At 38.3% G+C, this 25338-nt stretch overlaps 1 protein-coding gene across 1 annotated transcript in view; it reads left to right on the top strand.

Moving 5' to 3' along the window:
• LOC124795341 (esterase OVCA2) overlaps positions 1–9821 on the top strand; it is a 36555-nt gene extending 26734 nt beyond the window's left edge. The window contains exons 4-6 of the mRNA XM_047259328.1: positions 1379–1519; positions 9153–9406; positions 9617–9821. Coding sequence (XP_047115284.1) covers positions 1379–1519; positions 9153–9355 — 344 coding nt within the window. The 3' untranslated portion in view covers positions 9356–9406; positions 9617–9821. The remainder of the gene's footprint in view (positions 1–1378; positions 1520–9152; positions 9407–9616) is intronic.
• Positions 9822–25338: the final 15517 nt, after the last annotated feature.

The raw sequence follows: 25338 nt of genomic DNA, 5'->3' as shown, positions 1-25338 counted from the left end.
GGGGCACTCCTTTGTTGCAACTTCTTGGAAGTGGTGGGAGGATTGGGGATGTGTAGGGATACAGTACAGGAAATCTGAACTAGATTAAGGATTAAGGGATTTGGGAAGCTATGAGGGTTTCCTCTAGATAGTCCATAAATGGGTTGGCATAGGGGGGTGTCATTCAGGTGCTCATGGCTGTGCCACAGATCTGTTTGTGTACTTTCCCTTCAAAGATGAACACACATGTAATTCTTTTTCTGCTCAATGCGACGCAATTGTTTTCTGGCCATAGTGGCTGGTGTTAGAAGTCGTGTGTGTTAGGTGTGCTTACTTGTGTGTGTGTGTGTGTGTGTGTGTGTGTGTGTGTGTGTGTGTGTTTCTTTCCTTTTTCTCTGAAGAAGGCTTCGGATGAAAGCTTAATGCTTAACAGTTTTTTCGTTGGGCCTGTCTGCAACTCAGTGTGTCATCTTCAAAGCGAGTAGCAGTATATCCTTTCCCTGGAAACTTATTTATGCGACTTTGTTTCTGAAATGATAATACAAAGAAAAATTATGTTCCATGCTTGCTTGTAACTTTATTCTTTGTGTCACTTATGTGACTGACTTCTTCTCCACTGTTATGTGTGCTTCCTTTTCTTTTTTCTAAAACTTTTCCTTTTTCCTTTCCGTATTTCTATCTCTCTCATTGTAGGATAAGCTGTTTCCTAATACTTTCATATCCCTGTCTGCTCTGCCATAGTTACATCAGTGAATGACTGGTACTTGGATTCTAGTCTTGTGTGTTACCCATTTTAAGTAGTTACTTTCTGTGCATAAATGTGAGTGAATTTAATTCGCAGATGATACAAATTCAGGATGTATTTGTTTTAACTGTCAAGTTCTCATCATTTGAATGAACTCATTTTTTTGTATTTATATGTGTTAATGTGCTCCAGTGCAGACTGTGGCTTTCTCGAGGCACAATTTCAGTGGATGCAGTGACTATAAACTATGTTTATTCATATGACTTAACAAGTTTACATCTAGTAGGAAATGAAAGTGGAAACATGAATTTTAAAACCATTGTGGACGTCTTTTTATCAGCTGCTAGCGAAGGGATAAGCAGACCTGGACCGACAATTCATGAAGTAAAGCAAAAAGACAATTCGATTTCTGTCTTTCAGAATTTTTAAATGTTCCAGAAGCTGGGGATTCAGTTATAGAATCTTTTTAACAATATACATTTATATGCATGTTGGTCAGCTTTGCTCCATTTATTATTTTTGTGGTAGCTGTAGAAATTGTAAATTACTAAGATTGTGTTGTATTAGTAAGAAAATAATTTTGAGTTAAACAAAGCAGACAAATGGAATCTTTAGTTACTAATATAACTCATTTTGTTTTCATTTTCTTTACAGGTTTGTCATTTTCTTTCAAATTTGCGATTTTGATAGCGGGCTTCAGATCATTGTGTTCTCCTCACTACAAGAACTACCTGAAGACAGTGAAGATTCCTACTTTACATGTGTATGGTGAAACAGATCAGATAATTCCAAAAGGTAATTGTGCTGTTGAATGTGTGATTAATTTATTGTCTTTCTGTATTTCATTTTATTAGCATTTCCTTCTGAATTTATAAGGGGAGTTTGAATGAAAATGAGACAGACGTAAAAAAATGGTAAGTAAACTGTTTATTATTTTGTAAGTAATTGCCACAACTGTTAATACACTTATTCCACTGTGAGACAAGATGGTCAGTGCCTTCACGGAAAAATGTTTGCAGTTGCCTATGGAACCACGGTTTTACCCAGGCACCTCTTCATTCAAAACAAATTGACAGCTACGAAAATTTTTCTTCAGGGCTCCAAAAATATGAAAAATCACATGGAGAGAGATTGAGACTGCACAGAGCAAGGGTGGCCAAAAATTTGGCTCATGAGTCCTGCCTGGGCACGATTGCCATAGTGCTCAGCCTTGCTGCACATTTCCCCCACTGCCACACTACACTGTCTGAGTGCAAGGAGGAAGTCAGTGGAAAACTGTGAACATGCCACATTTAAATGGTAGTGCAGTTGCACTGCATACAACTTGGTTTTATGATTTACATTTCCCAACAACATAGATCACAAATAAATAAATTTTCAGTATTATTTAATAATTTTTGGTGCACTGAATACATAATATAATTTTTATCAGGTTCAAACTGTCAGCATACGACAGGCACAAACAGTTTAATAGATTTTCATGTTCAGGTTGCCAAGTAATTATGACTTATTTAGTTTTCAAAAAAGGTCTTTCACAGAAATACATCAGTTGAAATATTGTGGCACTTCTGCAACCTCAGTAAGGAGACGTGGAAGCTGTACTTGAGGAAAGCAATGTAGATGTCCTGGACAGTTTAACAGAAAAGGATTTGTCATTGAAATGGGAATTTCCTCGCAGGTAATTTAGTTACGTTTGCACTTCCACAGGGGCCCTTCCTACTGAAATGGCAAACAGTCACGAAAACAACTCAGAAATGGTTGTAACATTGCAGTATCCTCAAAACATTTATGAGATTATCCACGCAATTCTTTGAAAGCAACAATGAATTTTTCAAACCGGGTGTTTTATTTAATGGCTGTGAGCTTAGGGAAATGGACGTAGTTTTTTTGTCAGAATTTGCTCCTTGCACAATGCAAATTTCTTTTTAAATTCATTTACAACAAATCAGAAATTAAACTTCCTGGCTGATTGAAACTGTCTGCCGCACAGAGACTTGAACTAGGGACCTTTGCACATGTGAGTCATGCTTGGGTAGCTCAGTTGGTTGAGCACTTGCCCGCAAAAGGCAGAGGTCCTGAGTTCAAGTCTCGGTCCAGCTCAAAGTTTTAATGTGCCAGGAAGTTTCATATCAGCGCACACTCCAGTGGAGAGTGAAAATCTCATTCTGGAAACATCCCCCAGGCTGTGGCTAAGCCGTGTCTCCGCAATATCCTTTCTTCCAGGAGTGCTAGTTTTGCAAGGTATGCAGAAGAGCTTCTGTGAAGTTTTGAAGGTAGGAGATGAGGTACTGGCGGAATTAAAGCTGTGAGGATGGGTTGTGAGTCGGGTTTGGGTAGTTCAGTTGGTAGAGCACTTGCCTGCAAAAGGCAAAGGTCCCGAGTTCGAGTCTCGGTCCGGCACACAGTTTTAATCTGCCAGGAAGTTTCATAAAAGCACACACTCTGCTGCAGAGTGAAAAATCTCATTCTGGAAATCAGAAATTAATTGTTCCTCACTTAGCAGTGTGTTACCATGGGAAATGTGCAATCAAGTCCACTTGAAATGTGAGGTCTGCAATCCATTCCAGATTTACTTCATTTAATTCCTTCTCTCCTATTTCCTTCATATATTCAACAATAGTGAATTTTAAATCAAACCATAATTCCAAGCATGCTGCTTGACTTAACCAACATACTTTGCAGTAATACTCTTCATTCAGTTCCATTGAAAACAGTTGCAACTGGCAGGAAAAAGAAGTGTGCGAGTTCAGAAATTTTGTTGTTCTTACCACCAATTCCTTCACATTTTGTGTGCCTATAAATTTAGCTCAAAGTGCTTCTTCTTCATTTACAGAACAACGAATCCTGTCTGTCGATCACTGTAATTTTTTGCACTTTCGTTGTCAACTAAATTTTTTAAATTCTATATGTGTGATTTTGTAATACCATTTCATAGCAAATTTGCAATATTCATCGCTTATGCGATTGCATAACATATACTGAGAATTCTCATCCTTCTCTTCTGTCATTCCCATTCATTTTTAAAGGCTGTTGATGACAGATTGCTAGACTGCTTCTTTTTTTGCAAAAAGCCACTGGATCTGTGAACATTCAATCAATGAACAAATAGCAAAGGGTTAACAGTTCAGACTCCATGATTCTGCCAAACTGAACTGAGTGATGCTAGCTGACAAATGCCACACCACTATACAAATGAAATGTCACACTGTACCAAATAATTCTGGGAAGGAACGAGCAAAGCAGAGACAGACAGAGCCTTGGCCCACATGTGGCCTGCACACTTGGCCCACATGAAGTTTCGCATACCATGGCCGGCCCTGGTACAGAGGATGTGTAAGGGCTTCCCAGCAGAACTTCTGTAGTGTGGTCTGTTGGCGGCATGTGGCCAGGCATATGTACGATCATAGTCCCTTTAGGCAACCTCAAATATTTATCCAAAAAGACACTGACCATCTTATCTTACAGTGGGATAAGTGTATTAACAGTTGTAGTGATCACTTTTGAAATAATAAATGGCTTAATTACTTTTTTTTCAATTTGTCTCATTTTAATTTGACTGCCCTTTGCAGATATTCCATCATCAAGTGTATTAAATTGCCAGTTTGACTTTTAATTTTTCTTTGCATAGTTTGTGAACCTGTCTTAGGTTGACAATTACACTCCCAGGGTGGCATAAGAAATGCCGTCTTATTTCATTTTATTCATATACTTGTATATTATTTTTCACATTGTATTCATGGTGAAAATTATGTCATATAGCATTAAGAGCACAACTAAATACACTGGAATAATGTTGGATGAAGGAATGTAGACTGTTGCACAAAATGGGGAAGTATTGCAGATATATTTCAGTACTCACTCGGCTACATGGTGGGGTTAATGAGCACAGTACTAAGTCTACATCATCAATTTGAATGCAAATTGTCTCTTTTGGTGAATAATTGCTAAGTGTTGCAAATGTTTGCATTGCCAGAAAATGTTTAAACCATATCAGTGGCTTTGACTCCTCCTCTTTTAAAAGTGTACAATCAATGCCAAGTTGGGAATTTCATGTCAATCTATACACCACATTGTTTATTCTATACTTTACTGGCTCCCTTGGAAGATTATAGTGATGCTTAAGTTCACAGCTAGAAACATGGATTAGAGGCTACTCGTTGTTAATTGAGCACTCAGGGAAGTGGTTGTAAAACATAACAGTTTGTAAAGTTTTCTGTCAATTTCGTAAACAAACAGATTCATTTGATATGGGCAAAGAGACACTGATTGAAGTCCAGTGCTGCTGTCCGTATCAAAATTTGCTTCATAATGTTCACAGAGTCTTTTGTAGCGCAATGGCTTAAGAGAAGTTTTATTCAGTAAAATATGCATTTCCTTTTGATGATTTCTTCACAGAGTTCAAAAGTACAAAATTATACCATTATTTACATGTTTTGCATAAAGCCCAGATTGTCTTCAACATGATATCCATTCATGTTTTTCTCTGCGTTGCATTGCAGTTCTCTTGTGTACCTGCAAACTCTTTTACATTCTTTCCTATAAAGAACCTCTGTTTCACACACACAAAACACTGTTCACAATGTGGAACACATTATATGGGATTCAAATTGTATTTGAATTTCTGATCGAAAACACTACTTTCACATACTTTCTGTATGAAGGTTGAATGACTTTTATTTTATAAAAAGTTAATATGGAACTGCTAAAGCAAATTCGCTGCTTATTCGTTTAAAATTAACTGAAATGGCCTGGAAATCATTTATAGGGTTGGAAAATGATGTAAACTGGATTATTTGTCTTGAAAGACCATAAAAGATTTATTTTATTTGTCATCCAGCATTTTATTTCATGATGTTACATTAAAATAGAAAATAAAAAATATTTAATAAATAACAACAAAATATGTGTGAACAGTTACAGAGCTCTATACATAATTGTCATGTTAAACTGTGACTGGTTGAGGTCTGTTATCAGGGTAGGAATTTCAATGGAGACAATACTATGAAAAGGATAGTTGCCACTCACTATGTAGTGGAGATGCTGAGTTGCAGATAGGCACAGACAGTCAAACAAAGCTTTCAGCCAAACAGGCCTTCATCAGAACAGACAACATATGCACACACGCTCCCACAAAAATGCAACTCTCTCTCTCTCTCTCTCTCTCTCTCTCTCTCTCTCTCTCTCTCTCTCTCTCTCTCTCTCACACACACACACACACACACACACACACACACAAACCACAGTCTGGCAGCCAAGGCAAGACATAAACTCTGATTATGTTTGCGTGAGTGTGTTGTGTGTATATTGTCTATTCTGACGAAGGCCTGCTTGGCTGAAAGCTTTGTTTTACAGTCTTTTTGTTGTGCCTGTCTGCGACTCAACATCCCCGCTATATGATGAGTAGCAATTTTCCATTGTTTAATTCCAATAGAGAAATAGACTTCAGTGCTTGTGCTCTTGTGTACATAGTACCTTTCACTGTCACCTGTTTGACAGACAACAAACTTTGTACTCATGTAAGTCAAGGTACATTACCCAGGATGAATGTTGGAAATAAAGTGACACCTCAGATTGATGATGTGTGGCGAGAGGCACTAATGGCACCTCAGTAAGAAGTTGTTGTCTGGCATTTACAAACTCCATACCTTGTTTTACACTATCTTGACCTCTGTCCTTGACCATACAGAATGTTTCTTGAAAGAATATGCAAGTGTGGATTATGAATGAACTTTTGGTTTCTTTGACAGAATTTTTAAGTTTTCTCTCTGTTCCTTCAGTTGGTCAGGCAGAGGGCATTTCCCACTGCTTTTTGCATTATGAATCCCAAATTTCTGTGATGGCTGACCTTTGTCAGAGTGAGCCTAGAAGGAAGTCATGTCTACGGGTGCTCAGTGAATCCAGTCTCTCTAGAAACAAAGTATACAGCACCAGTAACAAGATCGGGGGACTTACAGTGAATGATATATCTACAGAGCCCATCTATTACTGACTACTGTATCCTCACATTGATTTTAAGTTCCTGGGTGTCCCATTACACATATTACATATGAGTGGTTAAATATCTGCAGTTACTTAAGTACAATGATGTAAAACAGGTAGTATGTGTGCTTGAAGTTCAGCACAACCACATTGTAAAACATTTATTTTTAATTCTTTTTATTTTGCTGTTTGATAGTAAAGGAACATTAACAGAGAAAGGTGGAAGTTGTATTTTTACTGATTGAAGTATCTCTGTTTATTCTGATTTTGGATCCTCACTAGTTCTGTTTTTGATTGATATTCAGGTTAGACCTGGGCAAACCAGGTTACTCTACTTCACCCTAAGCTCATGTTCCAGAGTTTTTCTTAACAAATTGCACACTGGATTCGTATTGTGCTGTTTTCAGACTCAGGTATGCTACAGTTATTCACAAGAAATAAAACACCCAGGAACTTGAGCACAATTCACTAAAGAAAAAAACTTTGGTAATAACATACATTATGTCACAAACGCCATCGTCCGGCAATGAAATACTTAGCAGTTAAAGGTAATGGACATGTTTCATGTGTTTATTTCCTCTAATCATTCTTCAAATGCTTGCTAAGTGGTGCCACTTATGTAGTTGTATTCCAGTGAGAAATTTACAAAATTTGCATGCCTTTTCTTCAATGGATAGAATTACCAGTGCCAGAAACAAAATACTATCTTTAAAATGCTCTAAAAATATTAAAATTGTTGATTACTGACCCTTAAAAGTGTAATAAATACATACAGAGACAGGAATTTGAAAGCAAAGGTTCAGCTGCTTTGTTGAGTTCCTTTTGTTGTAAGCAGTGGAATGTGAAAATTCATGCGACAATTGGTAGAAGTCTCTTAGGCTGAATGAACAGAGCCTTTAGCAAGCTCATAGAACTGTACACTGCAGAAGCCATGCCCCACTCCTCTGCTGCATAGAGCTAACTGACGTTGCAAAGTACAAGCTGAATATTAGCTACTACATGTTTGAAAAACATCACTCATTGTCGACAGTCCGAAAAGTGTTGACTGTCATTTAAATTCATGTGGCAAATATTCCAAATGCATCCAAATAACTTAAATTCTGTTATACATTGTTTTACTTTATTATATGTTATTTAATATATCTTTGTGGCAGCTGTGCCTCAGAGCCTTTACCTATGGGCTGTGCCTGATCTGGGATGATAAATTTCTTCCAACCTGGGTGCTCCCTTTGTGAACCTCTCTTTGCGCATTCATTCAGCTTTCCAGGTTTTATATTTTGCTGCTCCCACACATTACTTGTGTGTCTGCAAGTTCTTGTTACAGGTAATGTTCCATATTTTACAAACTGTGATGGGCAGTAAACAATGGTAAATTCTACATTGGACACATCACAGATGAATAGGTATTGTTTTTAATTATTTTGTCACCAGCATTGATATGATAGTTATTTGTCTTCTATGAAATATAAACAATTCTTAACAACATGCCTCACACTATTGCTCATAAAATCCCACCATACTGCACGAAATTTCTGTATATGACCATTGGTTCTTGATCCCAAAATATTTTATTTTATTATCCTCTCCTGGTTGTATAGTTTTGCCCTTGATGTCTGGGATATCATGTATACAAGCATTCAGTCTGTCCCAAGTGTAACTCGTCATAAATACTGAACATATGTCTTTGGCAATTAATAATCATATTTCTCTTGTTAAAACTTTATTTACATGTTTACAACAATTTTATGAGAAGTGGACTTTATTACTCAAGACCAAAAAGCAGTAATGATGTGTTCCATATTACATAAATGCCATAGGTTTCCTGTGCGACTTTGTGTCATTAGTTAAAATAACTTGTCTTGATTGTGAGGCAAGCAACATGTGCACAGTTACCACATACGAGCTGCCTTTGCTTGAGGGTGATATACATCTACTCTTGGTATAAGGTCACAGCATTCTTGCTCATTGATGTGACCATTATGGGGTGTCTGGCAACAGAAACGGTTTCCTTCTTTTAGACATTTTATGCCTTACATACAAAAATTTCTTCAGAAATGCACGTGTGAGCAAATTATTTAAAGACAATATGACTTGTTGCACCACAACAAACTGACTATTTACAGCTGGGCCAAAGTAATGTTACCTGTCTAAAATTTTAGAAATCTTTGCATTTCATTTTTCCTTTTTTTAAAGTTAGATGTTTGTCCTATTAAACAGGTCTCTGACCTGCGAGCCAAAAATGAAATTCACTGCCATGGCTTGGTTAATTTGAAAGTCTCAACTATTTTTCAGTTTTCTATGCTCTTTCATCACTCTTATTGTTTTTTTTTTCCTTGCAACAAGGTTGGATTAAAATTTTTCTCTGTAAAAATTGTTTTATTGTGTTCAATTATTACTTAATTTCACTTTTATCGAATAAGTAATGTTAAACTTTCCTCTGTTTTACAAGAAATGAGTGAGGAACTGACATCTTACTACTTAAATCCGATAAAAATGGTGCATTCTGGTGGTCATTATGTACCAGCATCTGGAAAAGATGTGTACATTAAGTTCCTTGAAGAAGGCATCTGGGAAGTCATGGAAGAAGAGGAATGTGAAGAAAATGAGTCAGTGAGTGGATGTAATGATGAATCAGAGGACAGTGAAATATAGCTGGCATTCTGAGGAAATGCTGCATTGTTCTATTAAGTGAAACTATTGCAGGTAATTATTCTTTTGGTTGAAAATGTGATAAAGTTAATCATATCTGAAGTAGAAACTTGGGGGTGTTCAACAAAGTGTTGTGTTGAAATATTTATAACATAGTCATCCTGCTGGAATCTAATTATTTGTAGAAAACTTAAACTAATTCTTCCACAGTTATGACAGATAATCATTGTTACACCATTTACCCCTTCTTCTGGTTTGTTTCAGAGTCTTTCAATCACAGTAAAAACTGATGTGTGCAGGTCGCATATCGGGTGCAAAACTGGCTGTCTGGAACAGTAAAATTGTCGTCTTTCCATGAGCTGATTTGGAATGTAAATTAAACAATGTATCTGGCTCTGTAATAGTACTTAGTAATATTCTGTTTTTAAATACACTGTTTCACTTTTAAAGACAAAGAAGACTTCTTAAATGGTTTTTATTTTGCCTCATAAATAAATTTGTGCTTAAAGTAAGTAATGGAGGGAGTGTAAGCTAAGCAACTTGCAGATTAGTGACAAGTGTGAAATCTACAGAGGCTATGGTTAATTTTATGGCTATTAGTATGTTTGCTTTGTGTAATTATTCATTGCTATGAGTACTTTCTCATTGATTGTGGCTGTCTCCCTGAAGAGACACTTGAGCTACATAACGTAAGCAGGGTAAACTATTTTTTTGTTGTTGGAAAAAAAACATGTCTGCCATGGAATGACCCATTTTTGCAGTGTCAGAAAGTGAGCACATATTTGGCAAGAAGTTACACATTACGCAAAATGTACCCATGTGTCAGGTTGACAGACTTTGGTCGTGTGCAACATGTTTGGCAACTGGATGGTCAAGTTTGCAGTTTTCCATGGTTTGGTTCTGGACATTCATGCGAGTAAACAGTTGGGTACCTGTTATGGCCACATAGAATGCTGTGCAGTAATTACAGCTTAGCTGATGCATAATATGGCTGCTTTCATCTCTGTCTTTTAATGGGTAGGAAATGCCTGTGGCTGGACTGTGGTAAGAGATGTTTGATGTGTGTGTGGGACAGGTTTTGCACCTGGGTCATCCTCAAGGGAATGACCCGTGTGGTGCAGGACTGGGAGCAGGATTGGAATGGGGATGAACAAGAATATTCCGTAGATTGGGTGTGCAGCAAAACACTGCTTTGGGTGATACAGGTAGAATTTTGGGAAGAATGTTTCTCATCTTAGGGCATAGGGAGATGTATTGGAAGCGTTGCTGAAGGTTGTTGTTCAGTTTTTCAAGGCCAGGGTTATACTGGGTGATTAGAGGAGAGCTGGTCAGTGGCTGGTTAACAGTTTTACTGGCGTCATTGGAAGAGATGGCATTGGAGATCTGTTTAAGGATGAGCAGGACAGGATATTGTCTGTCAGTAAAGGATCGGGTAAGGTTATTGGCATATTTTGGCAATTCCTGCTTTCCACTGCAGCTGCAGCATCCACAGGTGGCGAGGCTGTAAGGGAGAGACTCCCATAGAATTGGTGACAACTGTTTAGTTTAGGTGTAGTGGAATGGAGAATTATGAGGATTTAACTTGTAGCAGATTTTGAATGTAAAGCAATTTAAAAAGGGAGCAGAGTCATGCCAAGAGGGCAGCAAGGTAGGCCTTCTCCAAGAGTGCAGGCAAGAGGGGATGCAAAAACTGACTGGGAAAAGAGGAAGAGACAGGTTAAGAATGAATTGGGAGAGGTACGTGAGTTCTCGTAACCCTTGTGTTCCTATCATCTGACTACAATAAGCAGCCATTCCCTCATACCGTGCCTGTAAAAATCTGCTATTGTCCATGTCATTTCAGCAGTGTCATATTATCCACATAGCATCTTAAGAAAATGACTGCTCTCAAGCAGACATCTATTACTAACTTGGTTTTTGTGGGAATGGCGTACTTGATTCATACAGCTGCCACATAAACAGTTTGATTATGTTTGACAGTGGAGTTGTTGCTGCTATTTAGATCCCAGGATTGTGGGATTTCATGAATCGGTGAGGAGATGCTGTAGCAAATATTCTGTTGATTTCTGCTGACTACATTGAAGTGAGATGCAATGATGGATTAAGAAAGCACAAACATTTGAACGGGGAATGTAATATACTTACCCCTGCAGCCAGTGTTTTTGCTGCTTCCAAATTTTATGTGGTATGATCTGCTATGTAAATAAAAAAGAATTCAAGAATAATACTCCCATGGCTGATTAGTAATAACCCTATAGACAGTTGTACTCTGATGAAAGCGCTCTGTCAATTGTAGCTATCTTGTTGATGGAATATGATGCACCTACTTAAAAGAAATAACAGTGTTGCTGTCAAGTTGGAGACCAAGGTGATTGTTTTGAATATGATTTAATTATCTGGCACAATCGCATTTATTTGCAGTGAAATTGCTAGTTTCAGCTGACATCTTCCATCCTGTATTTTTTGATCTGAGTATTGCTGATGCTGGCTGAAACTGGTAATTTCATTGGAAATAATTATGTCAGGTATTTAAATTATTTTCACAGGTGCTTAACTTGATGATAGTAATGTGATCAGTAAGTTTGCTTTGCTCAAAATAAGTAAATACATTCCTCTATGAGAACATTTCACAAAATTTATGCAATATCTTTGCAAGCATTATTCACTGGATGGTCAAGAAAGCAATGTACTGACATAATAAATTATCATTCATATTTTACTAAGTATCTATGTGTGGTTTATTGAGGAGAAGAAAAAAATATATATATATTAGATCCAAGAACAGGATACTGTAGGCTACACAGGTGTTTACTGATGTTATTATATTGCAATGTGAAGAGTTTTGTTTAGTACTTAGTAATTTACATCTGTGGTGGACAATGGTAGATTAACTGCAGTGATAAATAGTAACTGCACATCTGTTATCAACATGAACCATAGAGTTCTACATGAAAAATGATGTGTCTTTGAGCTCCTTATCTCTGGAATTGAAATTCATTTAGTGTGACTTCTACGGACATTCATTTACAAACATTACGCCACAACAAAAGCTAATTTTGGTTATAGGAGATGGCGGAATTTGATGACAATTTTGACAGGCTATTATATTGTTATATATTTTAAAGGAAAATTATAGATGGGGGGGGGGGGGGGGGACGACATTAAATTTGATGTACAATGTTGTTGATTTTACTGTACTTACGTTAACAGATCTTTGTGCTCATATCACTTCGTCTTTAGAGGACCTCCCCAACTATTTGTGTGTTGCTATTAAACCTATGGCTGCATGTTTATCAAAAGCTATGTAATGAGGATAGAATCTGGGAGCAGAATCAAAATTTCAGGAACAATGTGTCATGTCACTGTTGGAACATTTTTGATAACATTGTTATGAAAAGGAAAGATGGCCACTCACCATTTGGAGGACATGCTCACACACACACACACACACACACACACACACACACACAAACCACTGTCTCTGAGAGACTCTAAGGCACTGTAATTGTGTGAGAAAGTATTTTGGTAAAGCATTTTTATGAAATGAAATGCACGTCCTTGTGTTAATGAAAAGTACTAAATTGATGGATTTAACTTTTAGTAGGCTGTATACATCAAAACTGATAAATTTATTGCTGATGTGAGTGGAAATTTTCCCATGGAAACTGAATATTTCAGAAACTCTCAAGAAGGGCACATCATGTCGGGAAGTTTTTATAACAGTTGGAACTGAAACGAATAATGTTGGGTTTTGCTGTTTTGTGTATACTTCTTTTTAAATTTACCTAAGATTAGAAAAGAAAATGTTGATGGTAACTCCTTTAACTGAGAAAAACAGCTGCAGATATGAAATATCATCATCTCTCTCTACATAACACATGGTCTGAAGCCAACAATTTATTAAAAGCTCTCTCAGCTTTCACATGTAATTTGTGTTTTGATTGGTTTTATACAATTTTTGAAGTATGCTAAAGTTTCATCTCCAAATACATTTTATACCCATCATGTATTTACTCTGGTCAATGTATTGTCTATGTCTGTTCTACAATTTTTCCTCTCTATTGCTCACGTCAGTTAACTTATGCTTAACATGTCGCATTAACTTGTCTTTTCTTACAGCAAGAATCCTGTAAATTTGTTTCCGTATTTTAACTTCTAGTTTCTCTTAATTTCATATTTATGTTGTAATTTGAAAGTGCCCAATGTGTATTAAGACATGAATGATGATAGGTGGTTTGTTTATAATACTCGTATCACCACTGTTAATAAATGTATTGCAGATAAACCCACACTTACAGTTTATAGAAAGGCCCTAATGTCATATTATCGTCTTTACATTGAGATATTTTTGAGAAGAACTACTAAGCTATCCCAATGAACACACGCAGAAAGTGATATATCAGCTGGAAATCCCATGGTTTCTGAGTGCTCTAGAAACAGTGCTGAATTCAAATGATGGTCACTGCATTAATCAAATGGAATTGCCACACTTCTCCTCAGTGGACATCTGAAGAGAATAACTTAATAGTTTTACTCTGCTAAATTCCAGTACTAAAACTAAGAACACAAATCATGCAAAACTAAAGTGGCAGGTAGTCCAACGGGAAGTAACACTTACTTCAGTCCTCACAAGTCTCTGAATCTCTCGGTTTTAATACTGCTGAGATCTTTAGTTAAAATGTCTGCTACATTGTCATCAGTTGACACACACTTAAGAAAGCCATCTAAGACAATCTGCCTGACAGTCTGACTGACCCAGAACTGTTGGGTACTTTCTGACACACCTTTTTTCTCGGTTATCTTAGTGGCACCTGTGTTTGTCAGCATTTACCTGGAGGAGCAGTTGAACGAATTCAGATGTGTCGGACATTAGAGACCAGATCTGACACACCCCAGATCATGAACTAGACTTCAGAAGACAGCCAGGCTGGGCACTGACGGCAGTCGGAACACCAGCGACCAGAGAGGGCCAATGTAGCCGCGTCTGGCGGGCGCGGTCCGCAGACGGAACACACGACACAGCGCCGACCGATTATGGAGTGCCCAGCACGAAATGGAAGTGGAAATCATAGTAACAGTCATGAGACAGAGTACCCAACATCTCAGATTGGGTCTCCTTGAACAGTTGTTGACTCAGCTGCATCATCTGCTACTGGTTCTGTGTTCCTTGGAAGTGTGTTGTCACCATCTTTTGATAGAACTGAAAAGCTGAACTGCACTGCATACATGCTGTGTTGTTTCACGTCATTGCTTTGTGGCTCAGCTATTGTACTCTGCTTCATGTTTACTTCCCCAGGAAGACACAGTTCTTTGCTTACCGTAGCCTTCAGAGGGGATACTCTATTGTCAAAAATGACATATCTTCTCAAAAGGATTTTTGTCTGTCTAAGGCTCTACAGATGACATTATTTTGATCCTGCTTCCACTCGAAAAGATACACACATTCTTATGCTCAGTCCCCGAGTCTATCAGATTTCGATACACTTGTCCAGGCTGTGTAGCCAAACACTCTGAGTGTTTTCAAATCTTCTTTAACACGTTCTTTCTGCTTCCAGACTTCACACAGGATTTTTACAGCAAGTAATCTTGTTGGGCATCTATTTCAGATGTAGATACCTCACACTGGAGTAAACTGTGCTTTTCTGATGTAATATGCCCTCTTCCTTGAACAATTCTTCAAATTTGCTGTTAATGTCTTTGGTCTCATTCTCCTGTTGGAAGCTTTGCATGTACCTGAATCTCCTGTAAAGACTCAGACACATCAGTTTTCTGCTTTAAGACTTTCACTCATGATATCTTGAGTTATCCAGGTAAGTAGGATAATAATGTGCTCCAACCAAGGAAGTCTATGTAATATAACCTATATCTTATTTACCAGTTCTAGAACATGTTTATTTGTAGCGTGGCTTGGTTTGAAAAGCTGTCTCTGGGCTTTTCCTTGCACACACCCTACACATTTTTCTTCATACCTAGTCGTCCACAGGATTTGGGTAAAGGTTCTCTGTGTCCAAGTCTGTGGTGCCAAAAAACTTGTGCCTATCTGGCTGTGGCTTCATTTTCCACTTGTTCATGGTTTTTGTGGCTCTGGGGCACCACTGTACTGTTATTCACTTTGTAATATTTACAGTGCACTAAAGAGACGTCACTGCTTTAGCATCACCATTTCAGTACTTCCGTGAGACCAATAGGCACACTAATGTCACTGTTTTTTAATCTAATACACATTCCTTTCTTGCCCATCTGTTTAACAGACAAATTCCCATCAAGTTCTTTCACCAGAAGCACATGTTAATTGGATTGACTTACAATGACATGATTTTACTGCTTTCTTGATAACTCTTCTCTTACCAGTCGCTATAGTAACTTCCCCATGGGCCAATTTTACTTCTCTAAGTTACCCATCTCTAAGTCCTGTAGTATCTCTTGAGATGCTCCTGAATCCAGAACCAACACCTTTCCATTAGCATCTCCTCCACGTTTGGACATTGTCATAGCCACTATTTCCATCATTGTCCATCGCACTTGCACTTGGTCAGTTTTCAATGTATGTATCACTTTTAGCACTATTGAGCTTGCACTCGTGTGGGTTTTTGGGAAAATTCTGCTTGGTCAGCACAACCTTAGCTTCTTTTACACAGAACTGTGGGCACTCTCTGGCGATGTGGTCCACTTCACCGTAGGAAGAAGAGAGTCTGGTTCTGCTGAATGTGTTATTTTCATCTTCTTGGTTTAGTTTGTGATGTTTGTTATGGCTCCTCACAAACTTACGTTGTTTCTGACTTCTACGTTGTGATGCATATGCTTTGGCTTCTTCATGACTTTTAATGGGTTTGGACTCTAGTTTCAGGCACTTCTCTTATATGAGTTTTTAAGAGAAATGAATACATCATGCGCAATTGGGTGCTGATGTAAATTCAGTGGTGGCAAGTGAAAATTTGTGCTGGATTGGGACTTGAATTCGGATTTCCTGCTTTACGCTAGCGTCACCTTAGCTACCTCGGCCATCCAGATATGGCTTTCCATCTTACCCAAATTCTCAACTTGTCACACTCTTGTAGCGTCCACTGTCCATTAACCCTTTGCTCGCATCTTTTTTGTGAGTTCCATAGGAGTTTGGGTGTAGTGCGCATACTCGTAGATATATGTGTGGTGTCCATTCTGTCATATATAGCTGACAGGTCAAGAGCCATCTGTGCTCATAGATATTACGATATATATGTGTGGTACCCGTTTTGTTGGATATATCTGACAACACACACACACAGAGAGAGAGAGAGAGAGAGAGAGAGAGAGAGAGAGAGAGAGAGAGAGATATTTCTCTTGTAACCTGTTGTTGATAATGTCAGTGGTCAATCCATCTTCATCTCATTCTAAACTTGCAATGCGCCCTTCATTCTTCTTCAGATGCAGCTCAAGAAGCATGTTTCATCATCAAATGTGAAGCTTCCTCACTATACTAACCTGTTGGCAGCCAGCATCTTCATCACATAGTCATCCATAGTCGCATCTTCTTCCATCTTCAAATTTACCAAGTCTCTCTTCTTGTATATAGTGTGGAGTATGCCATTGTTGCAGTGTATCTTCTTGAGCTTCTCTCACGCTTTCTTTGCTAGTTTAAGAGTACCAGTTGTCTCTAGATAGCTGCCTTCGACCAGCATGAAAATGATTAACAAGGCTCTCTCATTTTTGTTCCTTTTTTCTGCATCCAGTTCATCATAACATGTTCCAAACCTTTGTTCTAAGATATCTCTTGCCTCTCAATGTTGTATCAGTGAATGAATATGGATCAACCATGCAAAATAGTTATTGCTATGCAGGCAATCAATTTTCATAGATGGTTCCATCATTCAGAATTGTTTTCTCCTTCATTGACTGTTGTAGAACATAAGGTATTTCTGACACTTAGTGTACCGTTGAACTCTCACACTCATAATGTTAAAGCACTGTGGCCATAACCTGTCGTAATTTTAAAGTGCGTGACTCATATTGAGATGTGGATAAGGATAGGTAGCTGTATTACACTGAATGCCGAAGAAAACTGGTATAGGCATGTGTATAATACAGAGATATGTAAACAGGCTTCCCGGGTTCGATTCCCGGCGGGTGTTGTGTGATGTCCTTAGGTTAGTTAGGTTTAAGTAGTTCTAAGTTCTAGGGGACTGATGACCATAGATGTTAAGTCCCATAGTGCTCAGAGCCATTTGAACCATTTTGTAAACAGGCAGAATATGGCGATGCGCTCGGCAACACCTATATAAGACAACAAATGTGTGGCACAATTGTTACTGCTGCTACAATGACAGGTTATTGAGATGCAAATGAGTTTGAACATGGAGTTATAGTTAGTACACAAGCATCTCCGAGGCAGCGATGAAGAGGTGCTTTTCCTGTATGACCATTTCATGAGTGTACTGGGAATATCAGGAACCCGGTAAAAAATTAGATCTCTGACATCGCTGTGGCCGGAAAAAGATCCTCCAAGAATGGGACCAACAACGACCAAAGAGAATCATTCAGCGTGACAGAATTGCAACTCTTCCACAAATTGTCACAGATTTCAGTTCTGGGCCATCAGCAAGTGTCAGCACTGAAACGTTCAACAAAACTTCATCAATATGGGCTTTCGGAGCCGAAGGCCCACTCGCGTACCCTTGATGACTGCAAGACACAAAGCTTTACGCCTCGCCTGGACCTGTCAACATGGTGACTGGAAACATGTTGCCATTTCAAATTATATATTGAGTGCATGGACATGTACAGATATGGAGACAACCTCATGAACCCATGGACCCAGCATGTCATCAGAGGACTGTTCAAGGTGGCGAGGGCTCTGTAATTATGTGGGGCATGTTCATTTGAAGTTATAAGGGACCCCTGATACGTCTAGATACGATTCTGACAGGTGACACAGATGTTAGCATCCTGTCTGATCACCTGCATCCATTCATGTCCAGTGCGCATTCTGATGGAATTTGGCAATTCTAGCAGGACAATGCGACACCCCACATGTCTAGAATTGCTACAGAGTGACTCCAGAAACACCCCTGTGAGTTTAAACACTTACATTGGCCACCATGCTCCCCAGACATGCACATTATTGAGCATATCTGGGATTCCTTGCAATGTGCTGTTCAGAAGAGACAACCCCCCACTCCCCCTCGTACTCCTGTGGATTTATGGACAGCAATGCAGGATTCATGGTGTCAGTTCCCTCCAGCACTACTTCACACATTAGTCAAGTCCATGCCACATCGTGTTGCGGCACTTCTGTGTGCTAACAGTGGCCCTACACTACATTAGGCAGTTGTACCAATTTCTTTGGCTCTTCAGTGTTTGTGTGTTTTGGTTTTGTTCAATCTTTGATTTACACATTTTTAATGTTTTTTTATCTTCTGTGCCTAGCTTTTAGTTCTAGTTACAGGATTGCTTGAATGTTCTGTTCCTGGCAGATTACCTTAAAAATTGTAGTCTCAGGAGAGTTATATTTCTTCTCTGTTTCTCCTGTGACCATATTCAATAATGTTCATCAATGGTTGAATGAGTGAGTTTTTCATAAAATACACACACATATCACTGTTAATAAATGTAGTGTAGATAAACACACACTTAGTATGTATAGAATGGCTCTAACTTCATATTACTGCCATCTTTACACTGATTTGTTTTTGACACAAACTGCTAAGCTGCCCTAAGAGCACACAGACAAAAGAGGAACTTACGCTGGAAAACCCTTAGTTTCTGAGTAATCTGGAAATGGTGCTGAATTCTAATGATAGTACCGCATTAACCGAACAGAATTATGACATTATATCTGTCCACCTATTCTTTAACACTTTCTTAAGCATCACATGCTACGGTGCTTACACAGTCCACATTTCATTGCCATACAGTGTTATGCTGCAAATGTATTGCTTCAGAAACACACACTGTTCCATGACAGTATTTAATAACATCGTGCTGGCAATGCTGTGTTGTTTTCTGAATGATAACAATCTGCCATACATCATCGCACGGTTTGGACTGTGGAGTTACTTTTATGTGGGTCTCAAATATATACCAGTGTAACATAGTGTAGTAACACGATTCACATTTCTGTCGCACTTCACATAGTGTAAACTGGGAACTGTCTGATAGGCATGCCCGATGTGAACTGACCGGGCACGGCCCGTGCTGCCTGAGTTGTTGTTGTTCCGCTGGCAGAGGTCGCGCGAATTCTCGCATGCCTTCTGGTGGACGGGACTTTACTTGTGCCAACTACTGTCCGTGAAGCGCCGTGCCGATGTACGCCTCCCGCGATCTTTCTGGTGGCTACTGCACATAGAAATATAAAACTACCATTGGTTCTGTAGTCAAAAGAATAAAAGTAAAAAGATGATTTACAAAGTATGACCCATTACATAATATGTACTTATACGGGTATGGTGTCTGTTCTTTCAGAGATGTCCGAAAGAACAGACACCATATCTATGTAAGTATATGGTTCTGGTAACACCGACCATGACCTTCCTCTGTGCGGATGCACACATATTCCCTAAATTCTTACGGGACTTGGTAAGAATGTCTTCCACGAATAATGAGTGTGCTGGGGTGGGACACTTCGAATGTAGTGTGCAGACCTACAAGGTGAGAATGTGGGTCTCGCGGGAGGTGTGCACGAGATAGTCCCTGCAGTTGCACTATCCTCTGTGCCCTCGGTCGCTCAGATGGATAGAGCATCTGCCACATAAGCAGGAGATCCCGGATTCGAGTCCTCGTCGGGCACACATTTTCACCTGTCCCCGTTGATATATATCAACACCCGGTAGCAGCTGAAGGTATTAAAATATAATTCTAGTTTCATTACATAATAGGACAGTGAACATCCAATGGCATAGCATGAATTTGGTGATTAAAACTCCATGGGTATACACCATCCACAGTTGATCACCTCCTTAAAAACATGAAAGAGGAAGAAAATAGAAATGAAACAACACTACAACCATTAAATATTTCAGTATTCCTGAAATGGCAGGGACCATGGAGCTGGTGGTGGTAAGGTGCTGAGTGGTTGAAAGATATTTTACACATTTATTTGCCTTAGCATTTGAATAAACAGAGAACTATTTAACAAGAGATACACTTCAAATTATTGCTTTCAAAAATTATTGTTATCATTATGATTATTATTTTGCTTTGCATATCTAAGTTTTAAATGCAACAATGGAAAACCCAGGATGGAATGTAACAATATTGTGAAAGGAGAGCTGCAACTCACCATATAGTATAGATGCTGAGTTGTAGGTAGGTGCAATAATAGGGCTGTCACAAAATAAACTTTCAGCCAACAAGGCCTTTGTCAAAAATAGACGACACACACACACACACACACACACACACACACACACACACACAACTCTTGCACACAACTACAGTCTCTCTCCAGCTGCCAGAGACTGTGGTCATGTGTGTGTGAGCTGTGTTTGCAAGTGTGTGTGTGTGTGTGTGTGTGTGTGTGTGTGTGTGTGTTTTTTGAAGTTTTAAATCCCATAGAGAATAAAACAAGCCCTTAAACTGAATCGACAAGTTTTACACTTGTACAGACTTAAATCAGAATTAAACAGGCTGAAAATGAATACATCTGTTGATATGCTCACTGTTTTCTTGCTATGTCCTTCTCTGGCCGAAAGTAAATACTAGCAGGCACAGCATGCATAACTAAGGCAGCAGAAATGAGAACTGCATCAACTCTGAAGATGCAAGCCCACAAGCAAGAAGACAGAGGGAATTGTCTTTCAGATATGGTAGTCACACATTTTCCACTGCCATCCATAATATGACAAACCAAACTTCTCTCCTCAGTGAGCGACACTGGTTACTGTACAGAATGGCAGGCAAACTGTGGGGCCAGGAGGATGTATCCATGTGGTTAGACCAACTCAGTTTGCAACTATGCTCCCTGTGACAAGATGCTGACCAACATATTGCTAGGATTCGCTGAGCAGATAAGTTTACTGAGGGGCAGAAACCTATTGTAATGTGTGCATGGTTCAACTCAACTTTTTCTTTTTTTTTTTTTTTGAAAAATATTTACATAACATTTTCACATCATAACACCACATAACAGAACATAATAGAAAACAAACTCATTTATAAATAATTATATCCTCTGTAACACAATGGCATGTGTAAATCTGTAGGAAACTGTCCATTCATTGGAAGAGCTTCTGATAAAATTGTCACTCAGTTCAAATGGTATGACACTAAATGAGCTATTACAGAAATAATAAAATAAAGCTTGTCTTTCCTCACGGTTGCAATGAACGCCATAAACATAAGCAACTAGGTATTTCAGGATAACATGTTGAGACTGGCTCAATTTTTACACATGTGGGGTAGGCTCATCATTTGCCATATACTGTAATGAACTTGTCAGCTCTACATTTAAATGTGCAACATAAATCTGCAATGGCAACTCACCTTTGACAGCAAACACAGCCTTCCAGACATCTATAAAGGTCTGACCCAGTGTGACATCAATATACTAGAGGCACTAGAAACAGACAAAAGATGTTCCAACCCACTGGCATGCTCAATGGACAGACAGATAGTGAATACAACAGATTACTGTCTCTTGAAACAACAGCATGAAAAGAAGAAATGAATACAATTTTATTATCCCTGTCCCGATCATAAATACATCCTCCTGTCTCCATTTCACTACCTACCTCCTACCACCTGCCCCCCTCCCAACAACCCTCAGATCATACTCAGTGTCACTTTCAGTTTCATCTCATTTCATTTGGTGCATAACTAGAATAATATGAAGTTATTACTATGATAGAATTTCAGCAAGTGTACGTTATATACATAGCAGTGAAAGCAGTAAATTCTAATGAGTGTTTTAAATCGTACTGTATGTTAATAAACAAGTTTTATCTTGTGTATAACATGTAAGAATGTAAAACTAAAATTGTTAACAGCCCCTTCTCTAAGAATTTTTTGTATTTTTTTGTATTTTACTTCCACAATCTGTAAATGGAAATAAAATGAAATTTGGTACTCTGTCACATCAGTGTAACATAGGTTAAGTATGCATCACCTGAGTCATGTAGTACTGTCAGGAAAGTACAAATGTGGAAGTTTTTCACAAATGCAGAAGATGAATTTTATGTGGTCAAACACAGGTATATGTTACAATACCTTATCACTCTCATTTCTCTAGTATTTCTCTCATTAACCTCATCTGAGAGTTTCCTTGTTGAAGTTGACAGCTGTTTATTCTGTTACTGTTGTATGGAAAACTATAGCAGATGTAATAGCCATTATGTCTATACAATCCTTGAAAATGGAGTTGTAGGAGTGGGACAGTAATTAAAAAATAAAAATTGGGACTGAAGGTGGAATATTGTTAATAAATGTTCCTCTAACCAAGTATTTTGCAGACTAGAACAGACTGTGACTTAATATCTGTAAATAATATAACTGCCTATACAATCCGTGAAAACGGGCAATAATTACAGAACCAAAATAATGACTGAAGATGGAATATTATTAATAAATGTATCCCTAACCTAGAAACTGCAGACTTGAATAGACCACAACTTAATGTCTCTTAATAGTATAACCCATTAAACTCTGTAACTCATCTCTTTCTTTTTTTTCTTTTGAGTAAACAAACGATGGTTGTTTTACATTTGTGCTTTAAGTACATTACACCTGATATGTATTTTAGTCACTTGTCCATTCCATGGGATCCTTTTAGGTCTTTTGTGGTTTAGAACAGAAGGATTCTCACATGTGAACATTAGCAATTTTATCATGCCCTCTTGCACATTTGTTCATTCGCTGAAATCTTTCTCCATTTTCTACATTTTTAAAGTTTTTCTCCATTCCCTATGTTGTTACTTCCACACTATATTTAAACTAGTGATTGTACACTGTATTCCTTCCTTTTCTCTGGGTAATGATGATTACAAAAGTTTTTTTTTTTAATGGTAATAAATTTGGGTAAATAGTTGTGGAGTGCCCTCAGTGAAAGTCTGGACTGACATGTATATATGGTGAGACAGTGGTGGGCATTAATCTGAGGGGATTCAAATGGCTATAATGAATTTGATGGATTTATGAGGCTAAAGTTAGTGTGAGGCTATGCAAAAAAGGAGAGATAGATCTTAGTTCAAAGAGGAAGAAGGGGAGGAGTCACTTTATAGTTTGGGTGATCATATAATATAGAAAAAGCTGCTGCTACTGTACTAAAGTGGTTACTCAGGGGTTCAGGAGAGACTGGACTAAATTAACCTCAATGGTGCTTTGGTCCTTTGCATTGTCCGGTGCCATTATATGGCAGTAGTGGGGAGTCATGTCATCAGCACAAAACTGTCATGGCCATTATTGACATTTTTCTGAAATAGAGCTGCTCCTCTTCCAATATATCCTCACCTGTACTTATGGAGATGAATGACTATCATTCTTGTTCTTCAAGTCATAAAAAAATCCCTGGAGGTGTTCAGACATGCAGAAACTTCAACTGATCAGCCATGGAGATGGGTTCAAGAGACACTATTCCATATTAAAATAGTGTCTCCTGTTTGGAGTAAGGTCACAGCTACCCAAATATCTTTTTGTGAATCTCAAAATTTGTAATTGTAGTTAAAAACCTGATGTGAAAAGGGACTGTTGAAGCAATAATTTGATTTTGTGTTTCACCTGTTTATTCTGTATCTTCTTGAGTTTTATTTCAATATTGACTATTACTAGGTTGTTTATCCTGTAGGTGTATATCTGTAAATTCAGTATTGGAATCTACTTCAACACAGAGTTGTCTGGTTAAGTATTATCTAATCATTGTTTAAAGTGCGTACCATTTGGATAAACTGGTGAGAGAACTAGGTTAGGGACAGTAGATGAATCTGGACCTATATCTATTTGATGTCAGTGAGGACCAATAAAGCATTATAGTGTGATGACAATGAAATCAGATTGAGAGTTCTCATTGCAGTTCTTGTGGCCTTCAGTCTTGTTGCAACTGAGAGAAAGAAAACTGAGGAATATTGGAAACATTTTATCTTTGCGAGTGTATAATGATGAAGTAAGACTGTAACATTGCTCTGAGACACTGCCTATTCTCCAGTCTATCAGTTGGCAACAATCTGAATTACAGAAACTTGCTGCAGAGAAATTAAGACTGTGGATGTACAGTAGATACAGCATCAGAATAGATATCCTACTGGTAGGCATGATCATTCCAGATTCATAATGTAAGAGGAGCAATAAGGGTTAGGAAAATTACAAAAAGCGAAATGGAGAAAGGAAGATTGGAAGGAGCATGATGTTTTGTTGGTAACCTGCCTGCTAGTGAAGTGAATGAACTAATAAGACAGTGCCCCTTTTTTTTTTTAAGTTGCTGTGCCTTGTACCCCTCCACACATTGAAGTGATTCTCAGTAAATTAGTTAGTGAGTTACTTAGTTTCATGTTCCGTGGATCATTTTGCATGATAAATCACACACACACACACACACACACACACACACACACACAAAGGGTGAACATTAATAAAACCAATAAACTGCAGGGATGGATTCATGACTGGAAATGCAGGATACTGGTTTATGCACAGTTCACCACCTCCCTGCACATTTATCTGTCTGAAAGCAACCATGATCACACAAATGCCTAAAAAGGGTTTGAAATGCTGTGTTATGTGTTTGGTGTCTGTGAGGGTACTTGTTTTGGTATAGCCATGCTGTCTCTCACTGTTTCCTTCTGCTTGGCTGTAGACAAACACCATCTCGGCTTGTTCCTGACATGAATACCAGGCCATTCTACTGCTTACAATATGCTGCATCAATCACATTGCCTGCAACACACAAGGAATACACGGCACATTGTTAAAGGAACTGTTATTTGTCAGTGCCATCTACCATGGCATCAATGCATTTCTGGACACATGTTCATAGGACCGTTTTTTACTCTATTTCCAATCAGGAATCTGTCCCTGCAATTTTT

The sequence above is a fragment of the Schistocerca piceifrons genome, chromosome 4, assembly GCF_021461385.2.
Source record: "Schistocerca piceifrons isolate TAMUIC-IGC-003096 chromosome 4, iqSchPice1.1, whole genome shotgun sequence".
NCBI classification, from domain to species: domain Eukaryota; kingdom Metazoa; phylum Arthropoda; class Insecta; order Orthoptera; family Acrididae; genus Schistocerca; species Schistocerca piceifrons.
This window is presented reverse-complemented; position numbering and strand designations above follow the sequence as displayed.